Source organism: Zootoca vivipara, chromosome 12 (genome assembly GCF_963506605.1).
Source record: "Zootoca vivipara chromosome 12, rZooViv1.1, whole genome shotgun sequence".
Taxonomy (NCBI): domain Eukaryota; kingdom Metazoa; phylum Chordata; class Lepidosauria; order Squamata; family Lacertidae; genus Zootoca; species Zootoca vivipara.
In genome coordinates, this window is record NC_083287.1 from 47,599,097 (window position 1) to 47,621,278 (window position 22,182).

The 22,182-nt window shown below is 46.2% G+C and overlaps 1 protein-coding gene across 1 annotated transcript in view; it reads left to right on the forward strand.

The window, feature by feature from the left end:
• The first annotated feature begins 552 nt into the window (after positions 1-552).
• The window catches only part of CNPY1 (canopy FGF signaling regulator 1), a 49,343-nt gene continuing 27,713 nt past the window's right edge, over positions 553-22,182 (forward strand). The window contains exons 1-2 of the mRNA XM_035129686.2: positions 553-892; positions 18,812-18,927. Coding sequence (XP_034985577.2) covers positions 787-892; positions 18,812-18,927 — 222 coding nt within the window. The 5' untranslated portion in view covers positions 553-786. The remainder of the gene's footprint in view (positions 893-18,811; positions 18,928-22,182) is intronic.

Consider the following 22,182-nt stretch of genomic DNA (forward strand, 5'->3'; position numbering starts at 1 on the left):
TTCTCCAATCCAAGCTGGCAGCCATCGCTACACCTTGTGTGCATGACTTTGCCTACTCTCCTTTTTATACCCTAGAGGTGTGTCAGATTTTGCACCATGTGGGGAAAGGGCCAGAGCTCAGTGGGGGAGTATCAGCCTTGCACCCAGAAAGCCCCAAGTCCAACCCCTGACATCTCCAGATAGGAGATGTCTGAAACCCTAGAAAGCCACTGTCAAACCGTGTTGTCTTTACTGAGCTGGATGGACCAATAGTCTGACTCTGTATAAGGCAGCTCCCCATGTGCCTAAATTAGAACTTGGGGCCATTCAATGAAGCTGAATGGTAGGAGATTTAGGACAATGAAGCATGCAGTTAAACTATGGAACTCACTACCACAACACCAGTACAGTACTCACTTTTTAATTTGAAAAAAAGGTGAGTTATAACGTTATAACCATAGGGGATCTGCTCCACCTCCTTGATCATTTTGTGTTTAAAAAGGGTATAGATTTGCAACTTATTTATATAGGCTTCCGCTAAATCAGCCTTCTCCTAATGTACACATTATTTGGTTGGAGAACTGCTTCGCAAAATTCAGAAGGTTGCGGATTTTGAACTCTAGTCTGCATGTGGTTTTGCAAAGTGCAAATCAGATCGGCTGGCATTGAAATTTCTCCCCATCCCTAATACCCACGGTTGTTATTTAACCCTATCTGAGTGTGCCAGGCTATAAATGGCCACCTACAAAAAGCACTTTTGTGTTTTGCTAATGCCCTGTCTATCCCCTCAGATTGGGTGCGTGGGGAATGGCTGTGTCTCCCGTGACGCTGTTGCTGCCACTGCCGCTGCTGCTGCTTGTTCTGTTCAGCGATACCACCAAAGGACAGCGAGACCCAGAGCTGTTCTGTGGAGGTTAGTAGCCCAGCTGGGTATTTCCTCATGTGCCTCATTGACTTAGCGCATCGCAGGAGCCATGGTTGCCTGGAATTAGGTCAGTTACTGCTAATCCCCCAAAGCTCTCACCTTTGCGTATTAGCTCATGACCAGCAGCATAATGGGAGACGATGGGCTGGATCCAACTGACTTGCAGCAGGCTCATTTAAATCGATGACGACGTATTGGATTTGAAATTGTTTTTATATATTTCATTGTTTTGACTGTTTTTATGTGTGCAATTGTTTTCTATTTGGTTTTATTGTATTGTGACAGTGCTCTGAGCTGCTTTATGGGAAACGACCCATAAATCAAATACCGGTAAGCCATAATACAAATAATGCTTCTGTTGATTTCGAATAGTCTGCACTGAGTATGTCTTGTTGATGGCTCTGCCTGTCCAAGGCGGTCATGCTTCTGAAAACCAGCTACTGGAAACCGCAGCACATCTTGTGCTCAAATCCTGCTTGCAGGAATCTGATTGGCCCCTGTGAGAAAAGGAGGCTGGACGAGATGGGCCACTGGCCCAATCCAGCAAGTTCTTCTTACATTCTCAATTGGATGCAACCCCATGGGCAGTATTCAATTAAGTTTTTCTCATATTAGACCCACTGAGATTAATGAACCTAATGTGCATTCATTTCAATGAGTCTTGCCTGAGTAAATCTTAGTTAAAGCTGAGTAAAATGCTGAATACCACTCCATGTTCAGGGTCCCACCCTTTGGTTTTCATGTGGCTGCTTCTCCCACTGCTCCAGCAACATAATGAGAAAGACCCTGTTTAGGAGTGCAGAATTTGGTCGTTTATTTTGCTGCCGTCTCACCTACTCTTCCCACGTAATCCCCTGTTGCATTTCCAGGGCAGTGGCATGAGATGCCCCACAGAGAAGCACCACCAATGCTGCAGAGATGCCTTAAGAGTGGCCCTTGCAGTTGATTCACACATGGAGGCGCATCACACACCATTATTATTATTATTATTATTATTATTATTATTTGAATTTACATACCTCCCTATACCGGGAGGTCTCAGGGCAGTTCAAAGAATAAAATCAAAATATAAAACCACAAAATGCAAATGCACAAAATCTGCAATGTCTCCGTTGCTGGGACACTGTACCATAGGAGTTCTCTGAATATGTAGATCTGTTCCTGGGATTTATTTTGCATGACCAGCCTGGGTCTTAGTAGTTATAAGGAAAGCATTGCCGATGAATAAAGCATGCAAATTTAATACTACAACCAATAGTAAGTGATGCGTTCATATTGACCCTTTTATTTGCGCAAATTAGGCTGCAATCCTATATTTATTTCTCCGAGAGCCAGGGCCATTGAACACAGTTAATGTTCCCTGTGTTTATTTATTGGATACTTCAGTTGTAAACAGCTCTTAATATCAAACCAGCTTAAAGATGTTGAAATCCTTATAGAACTTCTCCTTGCTGGCTGGTACAGTGCATTCTGCATAACCTAATAGCTCTATGCAGGGAGTCGGTCCATTCAGAAGCACCCATGTTGCCCTCTCGTCCTCCTCTGCAATTCCTCCTGGTTCCAAAACAACAAGGCTTTGTCATCTATTGACAGTTGCACGCAGGAGGGGAAAACTCTCCATCTGTGGTCGCCGAGCAGAGAGACAAGTGGTTGTGTCTTTTAACAGATGGCACAATGAGCTATAAGAAACGTGCGTTCCCCCCTGAGACGGATAACCTGACACGAAGTAGTTGCAGCAACATATTGAAATAAATCCTCCCTTATGAGTGTCGGTGGCTGCAAAAGCCGCCACTCGTCAGTCCCCGGATCCCTTGACAAAAGTCTTGTTTGGGTGATGCAAGCGCGGCAGTTTTGAGAGACAGACCACCTTGTGTTTCCTGAAAAGTAGCAGAAGGAAACAAGGTGGCAAATGATGCGACTTACAGATGCGCATTGATTTAAAGGGACCAAGAGCTGTAGCAGCCATCGTTCTCCCACCCAGAATGAGATCTACGTAAGAAACAGAGGTGTTTTCCTGCTGTTGTTGAAAGCAGGTTGCAGCATTTCTCCTTTTTCTCCCGTTAATTTCCGGACTCTACTCTGGAGTGTATTTCAGTGTTTCCTATGCCACCACCCCACGGGAATTTAACCCTCTCCTTTTGACACACACACTGGTTTTCTGCAGATGGAACTGGTGGGAAGGGAATGCTGTAGAATTCCCATCTGTTGCTATGCATAAGGAAGGATGGAAGGCAATGCTTTTGAAAAGATTGTTGTGTCAAGTTGGTTCTTTTCCATTGCTATGTAATTCCCCATTAGGATAGGGATGGATGACCCCTTTTGGCCCGAGGGCCATTTTTAAACATGGCCAATCTTCCAATGTTGGGTGTGGCCAAAGCAATCAATAACAATCCATTCAGTGAAATAAAATAAAGAAAAAACAGTGCCACCCCGTGAATAATAATAATAATAATAAATAAATAAATAAATAAATTATTATTTATACCCCGCCCATCTGGCCAGGTCTCCCCAGCCACTCTGGGCGGCTTCCAACAGAAGAATAAAACACAATAATCTATTACACATTAAAAGCCTCCCTGAACAGGGCTGCCTTCAGATGTCTTCTAAAAGTCTGGTAGTTGTTTTCCTTTTTGACATCTGTTGGGAGGGCGTTCCACAGGGTAGGCGCCACCACCAAGAAGGCCCTCTGCCTAGTTCCCTGCAACTTGGCTTCTCGCAACGAGGGAACTGCCAGAAGGCCCTCGGTGCTGGACCTCAGTGTCCGGGCAGAACGATGGAGGTGGAGACGCTCCTTCAGCTATACTGGACCGAGGCCATTTAGGGCTTTAAAGGTCAGCACCAACACTTTGAATTGTGCTCGGAAACGTACTGGGAGCCAATGTAGATCTTTCAAGACCGGTGTTATGTGGTCTCGGCGGCCGCTCCCAGTCACCAGTCTAGCTGCCACATTCTGGATTAGCTGTAGTTTCCGAGTCACCTTCAAAGGTAGCCCCACATAGAGCGCATTGCAGTAGTCCAAGCGGGAGATAACTAAAGCATGCACCACTCTGGCTAGACAGTCTGCAGGCAGGTAGGGTCTCAGCCTGCATACCAGATGGAGTTGATAGACAGCTGCCCTGGACACAGAATTGACCTGCACCTCCATGGAGAGCTGTGAGTCCAAAATGACTCCCAGGCTGCGCACCTGGTCCTTCAGGGGCACAGTGACCCCATTCAGGACCAGGGAATCCTCCACACCTGCCCGCCTCCTGCCCCCCACGAACAGTACTTCTGTCTCGTCAGGATTCAATCTCTATCTGTTAACCGCCATCCATCCTCCAACCGCCTCCAGGCACTCACACAGGACTTTCACTGCCTTCACTGGTTCTGATTTGAAAGAGAGGTAGAGCTGGGTATCATCCGCATACTGATGAACACCCAGCCCAAACCCCCTGATGATCTCTCCCAGCGGCTGCATGTAGATGTTAAAAAGCATGGGGGAGAGGAAAGAACCCTGAGGCGCCCCACAAGTGAGAGTCCAGGGGTCTGAACACTCATCCCCCACCACCACTTTCTGAACACGGCCCAGGAGGAAGGAGCGGAACCACTGTATAACAGTGCCCCCAGCTCCCAACCCCTCTAGATGGTTCAGAAGGTTATGGTCGATGGTGTCAAAAGCCGCTGAGAGATCCAGCAGGACTAGGAAGCAGCTCTCACCTTTGTCTCTAGCCCGCTGGAGATCACCAACCAGTGCGACCAAGGCAGTTTCAGTCCTCCAGTTCAGAAACCTCCATGAGGAAAGACACTTCATGGATAGGGAAAGGAGGAATCACAATCCCACTTGCTGGCTCCACCCTCAAGTCTATGTTTTCATCCTAAGCTGCCAACGGAGTCTAGGCACGTAAGATCTCCTCCCATTTCTCTTTACCCTCTGACAGATCCTGGCAGGATCCTGTGGTGCTGTTCCAAGTGGGGCTCTGTGTCCATGGCAATCAGGTGAGAGGGAGCCCTGCTTGCCAAGGAACCATCTTCAAGCTCCCACTTGTTTGTTTACCTGTCCACACCTGAAGTCATGAAAGATGTCGGGGGAAAGACAGGTGGACCTGGTTTGGGGAAAACAGGCATGTGGGCCAAATTAGGACCCCTACTAGGCCTACTTAGGCCCCCATGGGCCAGAGGGTCCCCACTGCTATTTTACCCCATAGCCACATCCCCTCATTGCAGGCTTGGGTGCCTTCTCCATGGTATAATGGTTAATTTGCACGAGACCCAAGTTGCTTTAATTCAGATGACTTGGGATTGGCTATGGTTGGTAAAACCTTTACAGATTCCAGACTAGGCAGATTTCCGCCTTGTGGAGCTCAACAAGAGGGCTCTGGTTCTGTGTAATCATATTGTTAACAGCCCTGCTTTGCATGTCAGATATCAGCCTGCAAGGCTGCCTAATGAAGCTGGGCATCCCACTGATTTATTGACAAATGCCACGGCATAGAATTGATCCAACTTTTTCCTTAGCCTAAAAATGTTCCACCAAGAGGAGTATTCAGTGCTGAGCAGCAACAAAAGTGCTTAAGACCAGCCAAGGAAGTAGGCTCAAGATTTAGGTCATAATATACAATTTGAAGATTGGGAAAGGATGTGGAAGGCGAATTTAAAATTTACAGACTGTATTTTATTGAAAGAGAATTATATGAAAATGATGTATAGATGGTACATTACCCCAGAGAAAGTGGCTAAAATGTATAAGACGGGATCAAAAACTTGTTGGAGATGTAAAGAAAAAGATGGTACATTTTGTCATATCTGGTGGGAATGCAAAAAGGTCAGAAATTATTGGGAAATGATATATAATGAATTGAAAAAAATGTTTGAAAGACTTATGTTAAGAAACCAGAAGCATTCCTCCTAGGGATTATAGAACAAGAAATAAGAAAAGACAACTGGAAATTATTTATGTATGCAACAGCAGTGGCAAGAATTATACTAGCACAAGCTTGGAAGACAGAAGAAACCCCAATGGCAAGAGAAACTCATGGAATTTGCAGAATTAGCAAAATTAACAGAAAGAGACAACAAAGACTTTAAAAGAAAATGGGAACCATTAACAATATATATGAAGTGACAACATGAAGAGTTGGACTCATTGGCAGGGTTTGAGTAAACATTCACAAATGTATATATTAATATTAATATTAATAATAAATAAATAAATAAATAGATGTAAATGTATTAAGAATTAATTGGGGAAATAATAGGCAGGATGAATAAATTGAAAGTAAAACCAAGTGGAAGTACGAGGAAAGTCCAGGGGATGGGGGCAGGGGGAAATGGAAAATTGCTAGAGAGAGATTTCATAAAGGATGTATATATCGAAAAACCAATAAAAACTCTATATATATAAAAAAGACCAGCCAAGGAACACACAGGGTGGAGCAGTGTGCCGTGAAGCAGTGGAGCCAAAATGCCCCTCCAGGAACCCTCTCCAGCTGATTCCTTTGCCACGGCACCTGCGTTCATCTGGAGTGAAAGGTCTGCAGGTTACAGCCAGTTCTGCGCATTCACTTTCAGTTCATGCAAGGGGATGGTAGCCAGTTGCGGAGTCTGCAAGTGCTTCCTAGAAGGTGCCCAACACTGTCTGCACACGGCAACATGGCAGGGAAATATCCATAATGACAGTCAAGCCTCCCCTTGGGGATGCTGCGCATTGGAAGGCAGTTGTTAGGCGTTCCAGATAGGAATGGCTGGATCCAGTCCAGGAAAGAACGAGAAAGGTGAAATTAATAGCCTCTCCAATATTAAGGTGGGCAACCAGCATCTGTGATATAGGGATAGAATTTGGTTGCAGGTGATGAGAAACACTGGGGATGCAATCATACACCCACCAACTGAACTGTGTCTAGGATTGCACTGTGAATCAGGTATAATCTCTCTGTAAAAGATGATGTTTCAGGGCTGAGGATCTGCAGTGTATGTGTGAACGTCTGTACTGTGTTGCCGCTGGTGCCGAGTTTTATATGTTGGACCATCGGTTTGCCATTTTGGAATCACAGAGTTCTGCAGAGCCCTGAAAAGCACTGAAGGATGTGACCTTCCTTTAAAAAAACCAAAAAACCCCACCTCAGCTACCTAATGACGATTCCAATAGGGAAAGGTGGATAATAATAATAATAATAATAATAATAATAATAATAATAATAATAATAATAATTTATTATTTATACCCCACCCATCTGGCTGGGTTTCCCCAGCCACTCTGGGTGGCTTCCAACAGAAAAATAAAACACAATAATCTATTAAACATTAAAAGCCTCCCTGAACAGGGCTGCCTTCAGATGTCTTCTAAAAGTCTGGTAGTTGTTTTTCTCTTTTACATCTGGTGGGAGGGCGTTCCACAGGGCGGGTGCCACCACCGAGAAGGCGCTCTGCATGGTTCCCTGTAACTTGGCTTCTCGCAATGAGGGAACCGCCAGAAGGCCCTCGGTGTTGGACCTCAGTGTCCGGGCAGAATGATGGAGGTGGAGACGCTCCTTCAGGTATACTGGACCGAGGCCATTTAGGGCTATTAAAAGTAGCTTGTGGGGTAGTGGCTGAAATATCAGGCCTGGGGCCTAGGGAGATTTAAGGTTCAACACCTCCTCAAGGCTTTCTGGCCTTGTTCACACTTCACAGAAGGGAGCCTCCAGCTTGTGGCCAAATATTGGCCTGCCAGGCCATTCCCACCCCACCCCCCACCACAGCCACAACCACCTGACTCCCACCCATAGGAGCCAATTCCTAGGAGCTGAGGTCCCTTCGCCCCCCAATAAAATATTTGAGGGGCCGCCCCCCAAAAAAAATTAAATAAGCATTGCCGTTCAAATGGTTTGTGATAGATTATGCGGGGTAGGGCTTACCTGAACCCCCCATATTTTATTCAAGTTGGCACCCCTGCCCCCACCTGATGGCAAGTGTGGGGCAGGTAAAGCTGTGGCTGCAAGGGAACAATGGTGTTCCTGATTGCTCTTCCGCAAGTGGGATTTGTGCCTGCTGCCCTTTAAATGTTGTGAACTACCCTGTGATCTTCGAACGAAAGGAAGTATACAAATTTAATAAATAAAATAATGGATCGAATAATGCAAAGCCCCGCTGGGAATTTTATTGTGTTCTTAATATTTTGTTGGGAACTGCCCAGAACGGCTGGGGCAACCCAGTCAAGATGGGCAGCATATACTGTAAATAATAAACTTTTTATTATTAAAAAATTATAATGGTTCTGCTTGGAAGTTCCTGATCAGAGCTGAGTGGGCCCAATCCCTGCCCAAGCAGAGCTGATCCCTGTCCAAAGTGGGGCAGGAATCTTTGGCACTGTAGCTGGAATTTAAGCCAGGCTCAGCAGCAGATTTAGGGGAACTGAGCCAAGAGGGCACCTCAACAATAATGCAGAAAAGAAGGCGAGAGGAGGGGGATTGCTGAATTTTGGTGTCGCATAGGGTGCCACTGGTATTTGAAAGCCCAAAGTCCGCCACTGCAGGGTTGCAAAAGAAGACTCAAATGGGGACTTGAACCATGTGACTTGTACCATGTGACCCACCCACCAGCCGAAAAAGCCTTACCTTTCTGTGCCTCAGCCCTGCAGTAAATCACAGGTAATGATTTGTTGTGATTGCGTCTTTCCAGTCTGGAGGGATGAAAACACCGAATCCTGGCTTAGCATTATGCCCGAAAAAAGGGATTGCGGGGTTTTCACTGCCAAGAAAATGCAATGTGCAGCTAAGGTTTGTTCTCAGCTTACTGGTTGTGGGTTTCGGGAGCAAAAGTCTTGGAGCTCTGCCCCCCGCCCCCCCCCGCCCCGGCTCCGTGTGTGCCTCTTTGCTGCATCACCAGGTACCTCCGGAATTTGCATTTGCAATATGATGCCTTTGTGTGGATATTTGCTTTGGCAAATTCAAGGCAACTGCTTTATTTATCAAAGGAATTGCTGGCCAGTGAAGAAATGTGTGACAGCAGGTTACACGCTGCATATTTGGTCCTGGGAGTGAGTCAGGCATCCAGGCAATTATCTTCCATTCAGGATGACAACTGAGAGACGTGCTCATTCTGTCTTGAGGAATAACCCTGTTATTTTAGTATTTATTTCCAGGCTTCTGAACCAGTGCTAACTTGTCAGGATACAGAAGCCCCCTTTGCTTCTGCTTTGGTTTCCTATCTGGGCTGGATTATTCAATTACTGGCTGTTTGGCCTCCTCTCAACCTTTCTAAATCATTTCCAGCTCCCACACAAGGCCTTGGCAGGAGTTGAAAGATGGTTTCAACTGAAAATTTCACAGCTTCATCAGCCCTTCCCGGCCGCCTGATCTCCGGACTTAATTAATTTTAGAGGAGGACTGGAACAAGCGTTCAGACGGAATGGGACTCATCTGTCTTCTGGGGGCACTGAGGCAGTGGGGCAAAAGAAACATGCAGAGCGCCCTCTGCTGTAGGTGCAAGGGAGTACCAGAAACACAGTCCCAGTTCTGCATCAAGCACCACTGATGGGCCCCAGTCTGTGCCAGGATCCTGTCCATCTCAGACCCTGAGCAGTTTTTCTTTGGAGGCAGTGATATGGGACCCCACAGAGACATTTGACACAACTGGAGGGCCCAGAACAGCCTTCTCCAGCTTGGTACCCTCCAAGAACTACAGTTCCCATCCCGTGCTGGCTGGGGCTGATGGGAGCTGTAGTCCAAAATGTCCAAAGGGCACCTGGTTGACTAGGAGTGCCAACTTGACTAAAATATTTGGGGGCCCAAGTAAGCCCCACCCTGCATAATTGATCATAATGTGGTGCTCATACACCATTTGAATGGCAATGCCCATCAACACTGGGGGGCCCTCGTCCCCCTCAAGTATTTTGTTGTGGGGGTGAAGACCCCTTGGCCCCTAGGAGTTTGCTCCTACATGGTTGACAAAGGCTGACCTCCAAGAACCAGCCAACATCTCAAGGTAGCCTGGAAGGACTCTGCGCATGGATGCTATGCCTGAACACCCCAGTGTCTCATCTGAGCACAGCCTTGATTCTCAACTCTTCCCCTTCACCACCCAGGCCTCAAAGGCGACAGTGGCAGCAGACCCAAAGCACAGAGTTCTGCAGGACTTGAACCCCAAACCCTGAGATTGAGTGTCTTGGCCCCATCTTCTTTCCTGTTTCCTGCTGAGCTCCAGAAGGGCAACACCAGGACAATAAGATACAGGATGCTGACTGCCAGGACCACCCTCTGAACCACTTGTCACTAGGAAAGGCTGGTGTTGCCACTGAAGGCTGGCTGGGGACAGATTGATGTGGGCTGGGCACAGCCCCATTCACTCTAACAGACCAACCTCCACTGCTACTGAGCAACGCAGTGCCCAGCTCTTTTATTCTGGTCAGCTTGCCCTGTGTTCCTTCCAGCAGGAGTGGAAGGAGAAGCAACCTTTAAGGTGGTGTTCAGAGGGCTGCTGGAGCAAGTGAACATCATTAAAGAAAGTAAGTGCTTCATGCAGCGCGTAGTTAAACTGTGGAACTCACTGCCACTGGAGGCACTGAGGGCTACCAACTTGGATGGCTTTAAAAGAGGACTGGACAAATCTATGGAGGATAAGGCTATCAGTTGTCGCTGCCAATGATGGTTCTGCTCTGCCTCAGCGGTCAGAGGAAGTAAAATCTCTGAACTGACCAGTGCTCTGGCCCTGCTTGCAGGTTTCCCACAAGGATGTGGTTGACCACTGTGGGAACAAGATGCTGGTTCAGGTGGCCCATTGGCCTGATCCAGCAAACTCTTCTTAATGTTGGTGCAAGGCTGTAATATCCTTCCCTGCCGACCCCCTTAAGGTTGGCAGGAGAGGATCTCTTGGTAGTTCCACCACCCACAGCAGCAGTCCATATCCTAATTAACATCAAGTATAAATAAATCCTGACTGAACATAAACTTGATCTTAATTTGTCAGAAATGTTTCAGCCATATGGTTTTCCTGCGGCTCCTAGCTGCAAGAATGTGTGTGCATTTAAAGACAAAAATACACACAGCTCTCTGAGTTCATTAGAACAGCTAATGCATCTTGAAAGCATGAACCTAGCAAGCTGTTTCATCGCTGGAGAGCTGCGAAGGAGGTGGAGCCACCTTTCTTGGCAACAGCTGAGAAGTTTTTAGTGAGAATTGTGTGGAGCTCTTGGTAGAGAGCTTTTTAGGGTCGAGTTACTTTGTCTGACGGCAGCTATGTATGTGAGGAGTTAACCCTTTTTAAAAGAAGATACAGAGCTTGTATCAAGGTGAAGAACCTGTGGTTGCCCAGATGTTGTTGGACTACAACTCCCATCATCCACCGTCCTTGAGCCTTGGCCATGCTGGCTGGGGCTGATGGGAGTTGGAGTCCAACAGCATATGGAGGACTGCAGGTTCCATATCCTAGACTCCCATGTTTGTGGGATAAAACAGGTATAACTTCCAGGGCACACACACAAAAAAAAGTCAAGCATTTGTAAACCACTTTTGTTTTGAACTCCTATAGCATTTCTGTATAAATGAGAGCCAGGCAGCCAATAGCAGCTCTGACTTGTAGCAAATTGTGATTAGCTGACTAAACAGGGGCCCTTCCTTGCAGGAACAGCCAATGCCTGATCAGCCAAGGGCTCCCCCCAGGCACTAAACAGATGAGCTTAGTTGTAACAGACTTTGTTATCTTTTGACACTTTATTGGGAAATCAGTTTCTTCTGTGAAGGGGGGAAAGGGTGTTTGTATTGGAACAGATGGTATTCCCCTTTGAAAGGTGCCAAATCTCTAACTAGACAGGAAACAAAATCCTCCCCTCCCCTCCAGGAAAGGACCACCCCCTCCCCATAGCACCTTCACCATAAGGTAGAACTGCTCAGTTTAATATATTTGCTTTGGGTGCTATTTATTTGCAAAGATGCTGAAGTGTTTCACTAAGCTTTTAGGACAGCCTTCCCCAACCTGATGCCCACCAGATATTTTGGGCTGCAGTTTCCATCAGCCCTACCTAACATAGTCAATGGTCAGAGGCAATGGGAGCTGTCACCCAACAACATTGGTCAAGGATCAGATTGGGGAGAGCTGCTTGAGGAGAGCCTAGCTGCATCTTAAACCTGCATCCCAAGAGTCTTGGGTCCAGTTTTGCTGAGCAGTTCAACAGCAGAGCATCTGCTTTGCATGCAGAAGGTCCTGGGTTCAATCCCTAACATCTCCAGGTTAGGGCTAGGGATGTCTCCCCTGCCTCCTTCTGGCAACTCCTGCGGCCAAGCTGGTGCCAAACATATAGCTCTGCTCTCCTTTGGACCACACCAGCAAGGCCGAGAGAGGGGTCTTGTCATCTGGGCAGCCCAGGACCTCCAGACACATTGCCCACGCTTTTGCCCCAGGGAAGTCACCTCGGTGCTGCTAACACAGAGGTTTGACTTCACCCCTAGAGGAGCACTCCATTGTCTCTTGAGACAGATGGATATGGCAACCATCTACAACAGGCATCCCCAAACTGTGGCCCTCCAGATGTTTTGGCCTACAACTCCCATGATCCCTAGCTAACAGGACCAGTGGTCAGGGATGATGGGAATTGTAGTCCAAAACATCTGGAGGGCCAAAGTTTGGGGATGCCTGATCTACAGTGATCAGCAGCTGAAGTATTTCATGCTGCCAAGATATAAGCATGGTCAGCCCATGTCTGCAGACCAAACAGCAGTCAAGGACCACAGAAGCAGTGTTGGTGAAAAAAGAAAAGAAAAGGCTGGTGGCAATCTAGTTTTTGAATGGCTCATGGAGTGTCATGTAGGAAGCTGTGTGCTTTGTAACTTGTACTGAGTCAGACCATTGGTCCATCAAGGGTCCTGTTGTCTATATCAGGGGCCTGTGAGCATCTACAATCCCCATCCTCCCAGAGCATTGGCCCTGCTGCCCAGGAGTGATGGGAGCTGGAGTCCAGCAGCATTTGAAGGGCCATAGGTACTCCATCCCTGGTCTACATTTACTGGCTGTGGCTCTCCAGGATCTTTCCTAGCCCTGCCTGGAGATGCCAGGGATCGAACCCGGAAACATTTGCATGCAAAGCAGATGCTCTACCACTAACCTGTTCCACTTGTGTCACTGGACTCACTTTAGCCTACTGTTGGGCGGGGGGGGGGGGGGAGAAGGCTTATGTGCTGGTCCAGTTGGTCACCATGTAGTTCCCTCCTCTGGCCAGAGGTGGGGGTGGTGTACAGGTTGGCTTTCCCAAGGGTCAGGTCCCACTGCAGGCTTGATCTCTGACACACACTAGGGCTCCAAGTTTCAAGCCTCCACTAGCACATCACAAGAGGCTACACCAAACCTTCCTCTGCAAAAGGCTAGTTTGCAACCTGCAGGAATTTCTTTTTCACATGGGGAGCCATTCAAAGACATGAAACGGTACAGCCTGGTCTAAAGTGGTACAAGCTGGAATTTCGGCCATTCCATTCTACTGTCTCGTTCTGTGTGATGGGTAGATCAGGTCTGAAAGTTCTGAGCTAAGGAGAACAAGGAGGAAGCAGCCGGGAGACATTCACAAGAAAGGTGTACAAAAATGCTTAATGCTTGGGTAGCGTCCAACATATGAATTCATATATTACTGAAAATAGCATACAGAAATGTTTTATGTTACGTGAAATTGCTTTGTGAAAATGTTTATAGTAGGCACAGTTGCATTTAAAAAGTGTATATTGGGAGAAATTCACACCGAAATGCTGGTTTTCTTTCTTTCTTTTTCTTTTGCATATATATAAGTTTTTATTACTTTTTTCAAACATTTTCACAATAACCTTCAAATCAAATACAGTGGTGCCTCGACTTACGAATTTAATCCGTTCTGAAGGCACCTTTGTAGGTCGAAAAATTCGTAAGTCGAAAAGCGCCATTGGAAACGTGATTTCCCATAGGAATGCATTGAAAACGGAAAAATTCATAAGTTGAAGCAACCCCATCTAAAAATTCGTAAGTCGGAAAAACCCTATCTAAAACCACCGCGGTTTCCGTTTGGATGTCGAGAAATTCGTAAGCGTGCGGCCATTTGCCCCATTCGTAAGTCGAAAAATTTGGTTGTGAGTCGTTTGTAAGTCGAGGTACCACAGTACATTGCTTCATAAGTTGACTCCCACCCTCACCACCACAGCATTTTTACCCAAACCTTTTCCACTGCATTATATTACCTATTACCAAAAGTTTCTCTATTACTTTTATTTTTGAAATGTTGATTTTCATGAGGTTTTTTAAAAAGAAAAAGTGATGTGATGTGATGTGATGTGGGAATGTGGAGAATAGAACTGAAGACTGGAAAAATGAGAAACTTGAGAAAAACCAGAAATCGATTGATCCAACCATCTGTGGCTGACCATCACCTCCATGGGACAAACAGCACCTTTGGGTGCTAGTGGATTAAAAACCACGTCTGCTGTGCTACTTCCCTGAAGTTACCGGTACTTGCTTCCCCCAGCTGCTTTGCATTAAAAAAAAGACTTCACAAGCCATGGGAGACAGAATCCCAGCTGTCCCCTGTCCTGTCTTCTTTGGCCCTGAAACCAGAAGAAGCAGGCGGGGCAAATAAATTGTAAATAACTTTTTTTAAAGCAAACAAACACATTTACGAATAAATTGTGAGTGGGACTTTTGATCTGCCTCTGCATTCAGCCCAACCAGCTCACAGCACACAAGGTCCCCAGGTGCTGCCATCACAGGCATAAGCAGCGTTAAAAAGTTGGCTTCTCTCAATGAAATTGCTGTTGTCATCTGTGCTGTAGACTTTTCAGATGCTGCGTGTGAGACTATTCTCATGCTCATAGCTTCTTTCCAAGAATTATTCTCAGGAGGAGGTACTATGGAGGCACCCAGGCCCAGCTATATATTAATAGTTTATAGCAGGCATCCCCAAACTGCGGCCCTCCAGATGTTTTGGCCTACAACTCCCATGATCCCTAGCTAGCAGGACCAATGGTCAGGGAAGATGGGAATTGTAGTCCAAAGCATCTGGAGGGCCGAAGTTTGGGGATGCCTGGTTTATAGTGACAAAATGTTATTCTCTCTCTGTGTGTGTATGCATATACTTTGGAATGCACTTTCCATGTAAACAACTCTCTTAATATTTCATCCCCCTCCTCCCCCCCCCAGTGCATTCTACTGGCATGTTTTTTTATGATATGCAAATACATGATGGAATAGCCTGGGAAAAGATGCACCACCTCTGTACTGAGGCTTGGAGTGGAAGAGACCCCAATTTTGAAGGATTATTTGTTGCGGGGAGGGAGATGTTAAAGACCATGCATTTAAAGGAATTATGGAGTGCACCATTCCACAATGGAATTATCCACCCTTCCTCTGGATGCAGCTGAATCTTTTCCAGCATAGCCCTGGGAGCTGTAAAAATAAATGTTTTGGCTGATCCAAACACTGGATTCGGTGCCTCGGTGTGCTATTTCATGGGCAGAATTGGCCATAAAGCCCGGTTTGCATGCCTGGCGGTGCTTCTTTCGCTTCTTAATTCTAACTTCTGCATTAGGCTTTTGTTTAAACGGGGATGACAAATGATGAAGAGAGTCCATACTCCTTAACATCCTTAACACCTGTGAGTCCGCAGCTTGCTGGCAACCCCCACGATATTGTATTTCTCATACAGCCACAGCTGGCAGAGGTATCTTGTTTTGTGAGAATTTCATTCCTCCTTTTTATGTCTTTAAAACACACAGAGACACATACAGAGGGATATATTTCTTGCCCCCATAATTTTTCCAGAAAACTCTGGATATATGTTCTGTGTCTAAAAAGTGAATTTTTAATATTGCTGGCAAGTGAGAGAGAAAGATGGTCGTTCACTATTGTTTATCTCCAACACCTGGTCATTGCTGGGATGGTGCCTCTGACTGGGGAACTTGGAGGCAGATCATGTTAAGAGCTTCGCAAAGTAAAATTAAATAAAAGAAGCCTTCAGTTGTGCCTGGAAACTAGGTAAAGGTAAAGGGGTAAAGGGACCCCTGACCATTAAGTCCAGTCGTGACCAACTCTGGGGTTGCGCACTCATCTCACATTATTGGCCAAGGGAGCCGGTGTATAGCTTCCAGGTCATGTGGCCAGCATGACAAAGCCGTTTCTGGCAAACCAGAGCAGCACATGGAAACACCGTTTACCTTCCCGCTATAGCGGTTCCTATTTATCTACTTGCATTTTGACGTGCTTTCGAACTGCTAGGTTGGCAGGAGCTGGGACCGAGCAACGGGAGCTCACCCCGTCACAGGGATTCAAACCACCGACCTTCTGATCAGCAAGCCCTAGGCTTAGTGGTTTAACCCACAGCGCCACCTGGGTCCGTAGCTAATTCAGTTCAGTCAAAACTGGGGAGATATTCTAGGAATGTATCAAACATAAGGACATAGCATACCCTCCAACAATTCTCTGATGAAAATAGGGATGTCGTAGTCCATAAGAGTTTTATTATTTATACCCCACCCATCTGACTGTGTTGCCCCAGCCACTCTGGGAAGCTTCCAGCATATATAAAAACATTAAACTTAAAAAAAAAAAAACAACCTCCATCTACAGCATGGGCATTCAAACTAAGGCGTAGGGGCCAGATCCAGCCCAATCGCCTTCTAAATCTGGCCCGTGGACGGTCCAGGACTCAGCATGTTTTTACATGAGTAGAATGCGTCCTTTTATTTAAAATGCATCTCTGAGTTATTTGTGGGGCCTGCCTGCTGTTTTTACATCAGTAGAATGTGTCCTTTTATTTAAAATTCATCTCTGGGTTATTTGTGGGGCATAGGAATTTGTTCTTTCTTTTCTTTTCTATTTTCAAAATATAGTCCGGCCCTCCACAAGGTCTGAGGGGCAGTGGACTGGCCCCCTGAAAAGTTTGCTGACCCCTGCTCTACAGGGCTGCCTTCAAGTGGCTTGGGGTCAGGTCAGATAACTCCATACCCTTCAACATTTCTCCAATGAAAATTGAGATATTCTAAGGAAAAGTAGGACATTTCAGGATCAAATCAGAAACTGGGATGGTTTCTTTAAATCTAGGACTGTCCCTGGAAAATAGGGGCACTTGGAGGGTCTGAAATAGGAATCTGTCTTAGACTGAATCAAACCACTGGTCCACGCAGTCAACATTGTCTCCACACCACTGGCAATGGCTCTTTGGCATTTCAGCCAAAAGCCTTTCCCCCGGCTCTGCCTGGAGATGCCATGGATTGAACTACAGCCTTGTATTTCTACACAACCATCATTGGTTAATGAATCATTTTAACAGTTCTGCCCCCAAATAAACTTGGGACTTGCAGCATGATGAGGTGTTGAGAATTCTCTGTTAGAGCCCTACCCCCAAGCCCCAAACTTCAATCCTCAGTGCTCCCCGTGAAGGCAGAATTTAGATTGGTGAACTATGTGTGGTTTTAGGCATTCGGGGCCCTGTTCAGTTACACATGAGCCCTGCTGGATCAGGCTAACCGCCCATCCAGTCCAGCAGCCTGTTCTCACAGATGCCCATGGGAAGCCCAAAAGCAGGGCTGAAGTGGAACAGTAGCATTCTCCCCACTTGGGATTCCCAAGCAGCTGGTCTTCAAAGGCATGCTGCCTCCAGCAGTGGAGACAGGACACAAGGGGGAGTAATGTGCGACATCTGCCTCCGCGATTGGTAGGCTGCACGAAGTCTGTGATTGGACAGGCCTCACACATGCACTCCAACATTCCGCATGAAAATAGGGACATTCTACACTAAAGCAAGAGAAGGTCCCTGTTTTCATGCAGAGTAAATAATAGGGGTTTGGCCTTCTGCTCTTGTCTTCTCTGTACTTATCTCTCTGCCTACCTATTGCTGGAATGTAGATTTGGCTGGAACCAGATGCGGTTGGTCTGCAATTCTCATCCTCCCTGACCATTGGTCATGCTGGCTGGGGCTGATGCAGCATCCAACAACATCTGGAGGTTCACAGAGGTCAACCTCCCCCCTTAACCCCATACTTGATCTATAGCTTCTGGTTTCTCCATTACTATGCCCTCTAGGTCTAGATTTGGGTGTGGTCGTGCACACATAGCTGAGTGATGGTTGTGTCCAAACTTTTTTCAAAGAGGGCCAGATTTGATGAAGTGAAGGGCCGTGGGGGACCGACCAAAGTTGTTGAGCTTTTTGTTATGATTTTACTCCAAAGTTGTTCAGCTTTTTGGGGGGTTGGAGTTGTTGAGCTTCTTTTAGGATTGAAGTTGCTAAAAGTTTTTTTTAGGATTTTACCCCAGGAAATAAACTGCTGCAGGGGCCAGATTAAACCGACCAGCGGGCCGGATTAGGCCCCCAAAACGGACTTTGGACATGCCTGTAAATCTCTCCTTAAGAAGGCAAAGAAGTTCAATTCTAGCAGAGAGGTTTCTATTCCTAACATTTGAGCAAGGCTGGCATAATGTGATAATTTTCAGAAGGTCTGATTGCAATAGTGGGTGCCTACACGGCTTGTGGTTTATCAAGGCAAATGCAGACAATCGCGCTTGTATTATATGGCTGTTTACTTGACAACCTCCCTCCTTTCAGGGTGCCAGACATGCAACAAACCCCGAGTAGGACACAAATAGGTGGTCACTGTTAGAGCTATCCAGGATCAGGTTTGCAAGCCACCATCCAGTTAGAAGGGCCAGAGGTGAGTACATAGTCCAGATACAGCTGGACTCAAGCTCCAGGGCAGCCCACAAACATCAGAGGGGCCCGAGACAGGTACACAGACGAGGCTAGCTAGAAGATCAAGTCTCAAAGAGAAGGAGCTGATTAAAGGATAAGGAAGAGAAGGAACTGTCTAGGATAGATGAGCAAGAACAGGAAACTTCTGTTTGAATAGGCCCTGTTCCACTGCAAAAATGTGCATGCTGTATTTTTACTGCTGCGGTTTCCGCAGTGGTAGTGATGTGTCCTTTTTGTATGTGTGTTTCTGTTTCCCACCCCAGCTTGCAAGGCCCTTGCTGACGAGCTGGCCTACGACATCAAGAAAATAGGTCCAAAGAGGACTGTGAATTCGGGGACATTTCGGCTCAACCCTGATGGCACGAGAGGGAAGAAAAAGGTAAGAGGGAGAGGTACAGTAATAATTGCCAGCATGTGCAATTACCAACCACTTATCCAAACAGCGGTTGGTCTCTTAATCTTCTAACCTTTTCCTTGGTAAGACCAGCAGCCAGTAAATTGCTTCTCTTTCCTCTGGGAGCCAAAGTAATCTATGAGCTTGAAATTGAGGTATTTTTTCCCAGGACCTTTTATTTTTGGAGGTGGGCTTTTAAATGTTGAGAGGGTAGTATTGTTCCATTGCTTGGCTGTTTCTTTTTTCTTTTTTAATATAGACAATCAGAACCATAAAGGCACTGAGGAGAGAGTGTGTGGAGGAGGGATGAGATGGAGTAGAAGTCTCTCCTCAGAGTCAGCTCTCATGGGCAGCTTTCCCCAGTCATGAGAGTCTTAAGATCTTATCCCTGGGCAATTTGTTCAATTTATTCTGCTCACCATGAATGTCTTCTCTTCATGCACCTCTTGAAGAACGTTGGTTCAGAACTGGAAGCAAGGCCCCGAATTTGCCCCAGTGGGCAAGAGGGTTATGACCAGTTTATAAAATGAGTTGCAAATGGCTGGTTCATTTCAGTTTGTGAAAGTTGTAATAATAGCAACAATATCAAAGGAAATCAAAAGAAAATATGCATGGCACATCATAACATTTTTGTTGAGACGAGCCTAACCAGACATGGAGACTGTTTACGTGTGTGTGTGTGTGTGTGTGTGTGTGTGTATACATTCTTTAATGAAAGATAAAAAGTAATGTGTATATAATTGTAAGTGCACAGGGTAAAATAAGACATGAAAAAGGGGGGCAGAGAAAAAGAAAAAGAGGGGAAGAAATGACACCCATATACAATACAAAACAAAAACAGAACTTATAAATATTACAAGATTGTTATTTTACAGTGTTTATAGAAATGAATTCCAAATATCAGTTTTCGCTTATCACTGATTTGAATGATTATTCAAATGTTTAAAATACCAGTAGTTATATTGTTTCGTTCTTTTGGTAAACTGCTTGATGTTTCGTTTTGCTTTTTTTTTTCAATCAAGTGGTATATAAATTTTATGAAATAAATAAATACAGTACCAGATCTACAAATTTTGCCTTAGGAGACAAAGGCCTGCCCTGACATCCCCCGCTCCACTGCTGAGAGCAGTGTTTATGCCAGAGGGACAGGAGATGAAGGCAGTAAAGTCTTACTCCTCTTTGTGTCCCATGATGTCATGGACTGGTTGGACACAAAGGAATGGTGGGAGGAACCAGCTGGGGAACCACCAAGGGAAGAAGGCTCAGAGGCAGGGGATTGGTGGTAGGACAACAATGAGTGGTCAGAGAGAAAGGAGGGGAAAGACTGCGAAGAGGGGTTGTCAGAAGCTGAAGGGGGTAACAGGGCTTAGTGAGCTGGGAGTGTCTGTGGCAGAAGTTGAAGCAGGGGAGTAGGGAGGCCAAGAGGCAGAGGTGGGTCAGGCTGGTGAAGAGTCATGGGTGTCTCCCCCTCCTGATGTGACAAGCTTCCCTCCCCACTTGTCTCCCAGAACCAGAAGAGGCATAAAAAAAGGTGGAGGAGAGGTTGGCTTCAGGCAGGCACAGTCTCCGATTGCTTGGGGAAAACCCTGGAGAGGAGGGGACTTAGACAGCTGTGGAGAGGTGGGGACTTTCAGTCTTGGCAACTGATTCATGGGGCAAGACCTACTGGGGATGAGCTACTGTGCTCATTAGGCCTGACACTCAGCCAAGTGTCATCAGAGTGTGGCTCCTCTTTATGTCCCTGCTGTTCAGTGGGAATACAAAGAACAGCCAGGCCCTGATAATGATGCAAGCACTCTGTAGGCCTATGGCACATGCTTGGTGATTCCCTGGTGACATTCCTGGCCTGGTTCTGTTTATCAGAAGTGGTGGGTGGGTTTCAGACAGGGATCTCTCCTAGCCTTACCTGGCTAGGCTGAGGATTGAGTCTGGGATCTTCTGCATGCAAGACAGATGCTCTACCCCTGAGCTATGGTCCTTCCCCTAACTACCAGAGGTTGCACCAGGCGCCAGAAGCTATTTAAGAAATTATCTTCTGAACTGGGGAGACAGGGGATGGTTGACAAAAGCCAAGGATGTAGCAACTGACTCCGTGTCTGCGTTGTTGGAGTTTGGTGTGTGTGTGTGTGTGTGTGTGTGTGTGTGTGTGTGTGTGTGTGTGTATTACAAAACTGTGGATTCAAAGAATAAAGAAACTTAGGTTTTATTACTCCTGACAAACAAAGGCGTTCAGAGTACAAGCTGACATATGGCCATCATGGAGTCATGAGGTTAACCAAAGAAAGGTCTGATACTAACTGGCTGGAGGAGGAGGAAGGAAGGAAAACCTGAGAAAAATAATCTACAGGTAAAAGAAATCAGTGGGGGAGGAATAAGTTGCCTTGCTGTCTGCCCCTCCCTTCCCCACTAGGTCAGGTAACTTATTGCGGGTCTTGTTGTTTTACTTCCAACATGAGTATACATTTGTGTGACTGGTATGCACATGTCTAGCAGATTATGTGTCCCCCAAAAGAGATTGCAATCCAATATTAAGCATGCAAAAGAGCCACATGGGACTGTGTTTTTTTCTCTTCTGCCCAGGACCTACCACCTACCTGTCAATCCACCCAGCCCTGTTTAAATGTTTGTTATGTTTTATTTGATTTTGTACCTGCTCGTCACAGTGAGGTCCCAGGGTGTGCTATAAGAATAAAATATATACGGATAAAATAAAGGCCCAGTTTCAACATTGTATGGTGCAGACCTCCTGATAAGAGACCTGCTTCTGTAGGGCACAGTGATTGATTGGGCATATATGGGGCAAAGCACTCTTTGGGGTATCCTGCCCAAAGATGTGCTTTGCACATCAGGGCCAGCACCTTGAACTCAGCTTGACAGCTAAATGCTGACATGCTGGAGAGAGTTTGGGTTACATCCAACCAAATTCTACTCAGAGGAGACCTATTGAAATTAATGGACCTATGTTGGTCATCACCACTAATGTCGCTGGGTCCACCCTTTGTAAGGCTAACATTGGAGGCAATTCTGTGTGTTTATAGGAAATGTGCTCACAACCTAAAAAGTACAGATAATGCTTGTTGTTTAGTCATTTAGTCATGTCTGACTCTTCGTGACCCCATGGACCAGAGCACGCCAGGCACTCCTGTCTTCCACTGCCTCCTGCAGTTTGGTCAAACACATGTTAGTAGCTTCGAGAGCACCCAAAACATCTCTTTTATTAGAGGCAGATGTAAGGCATTC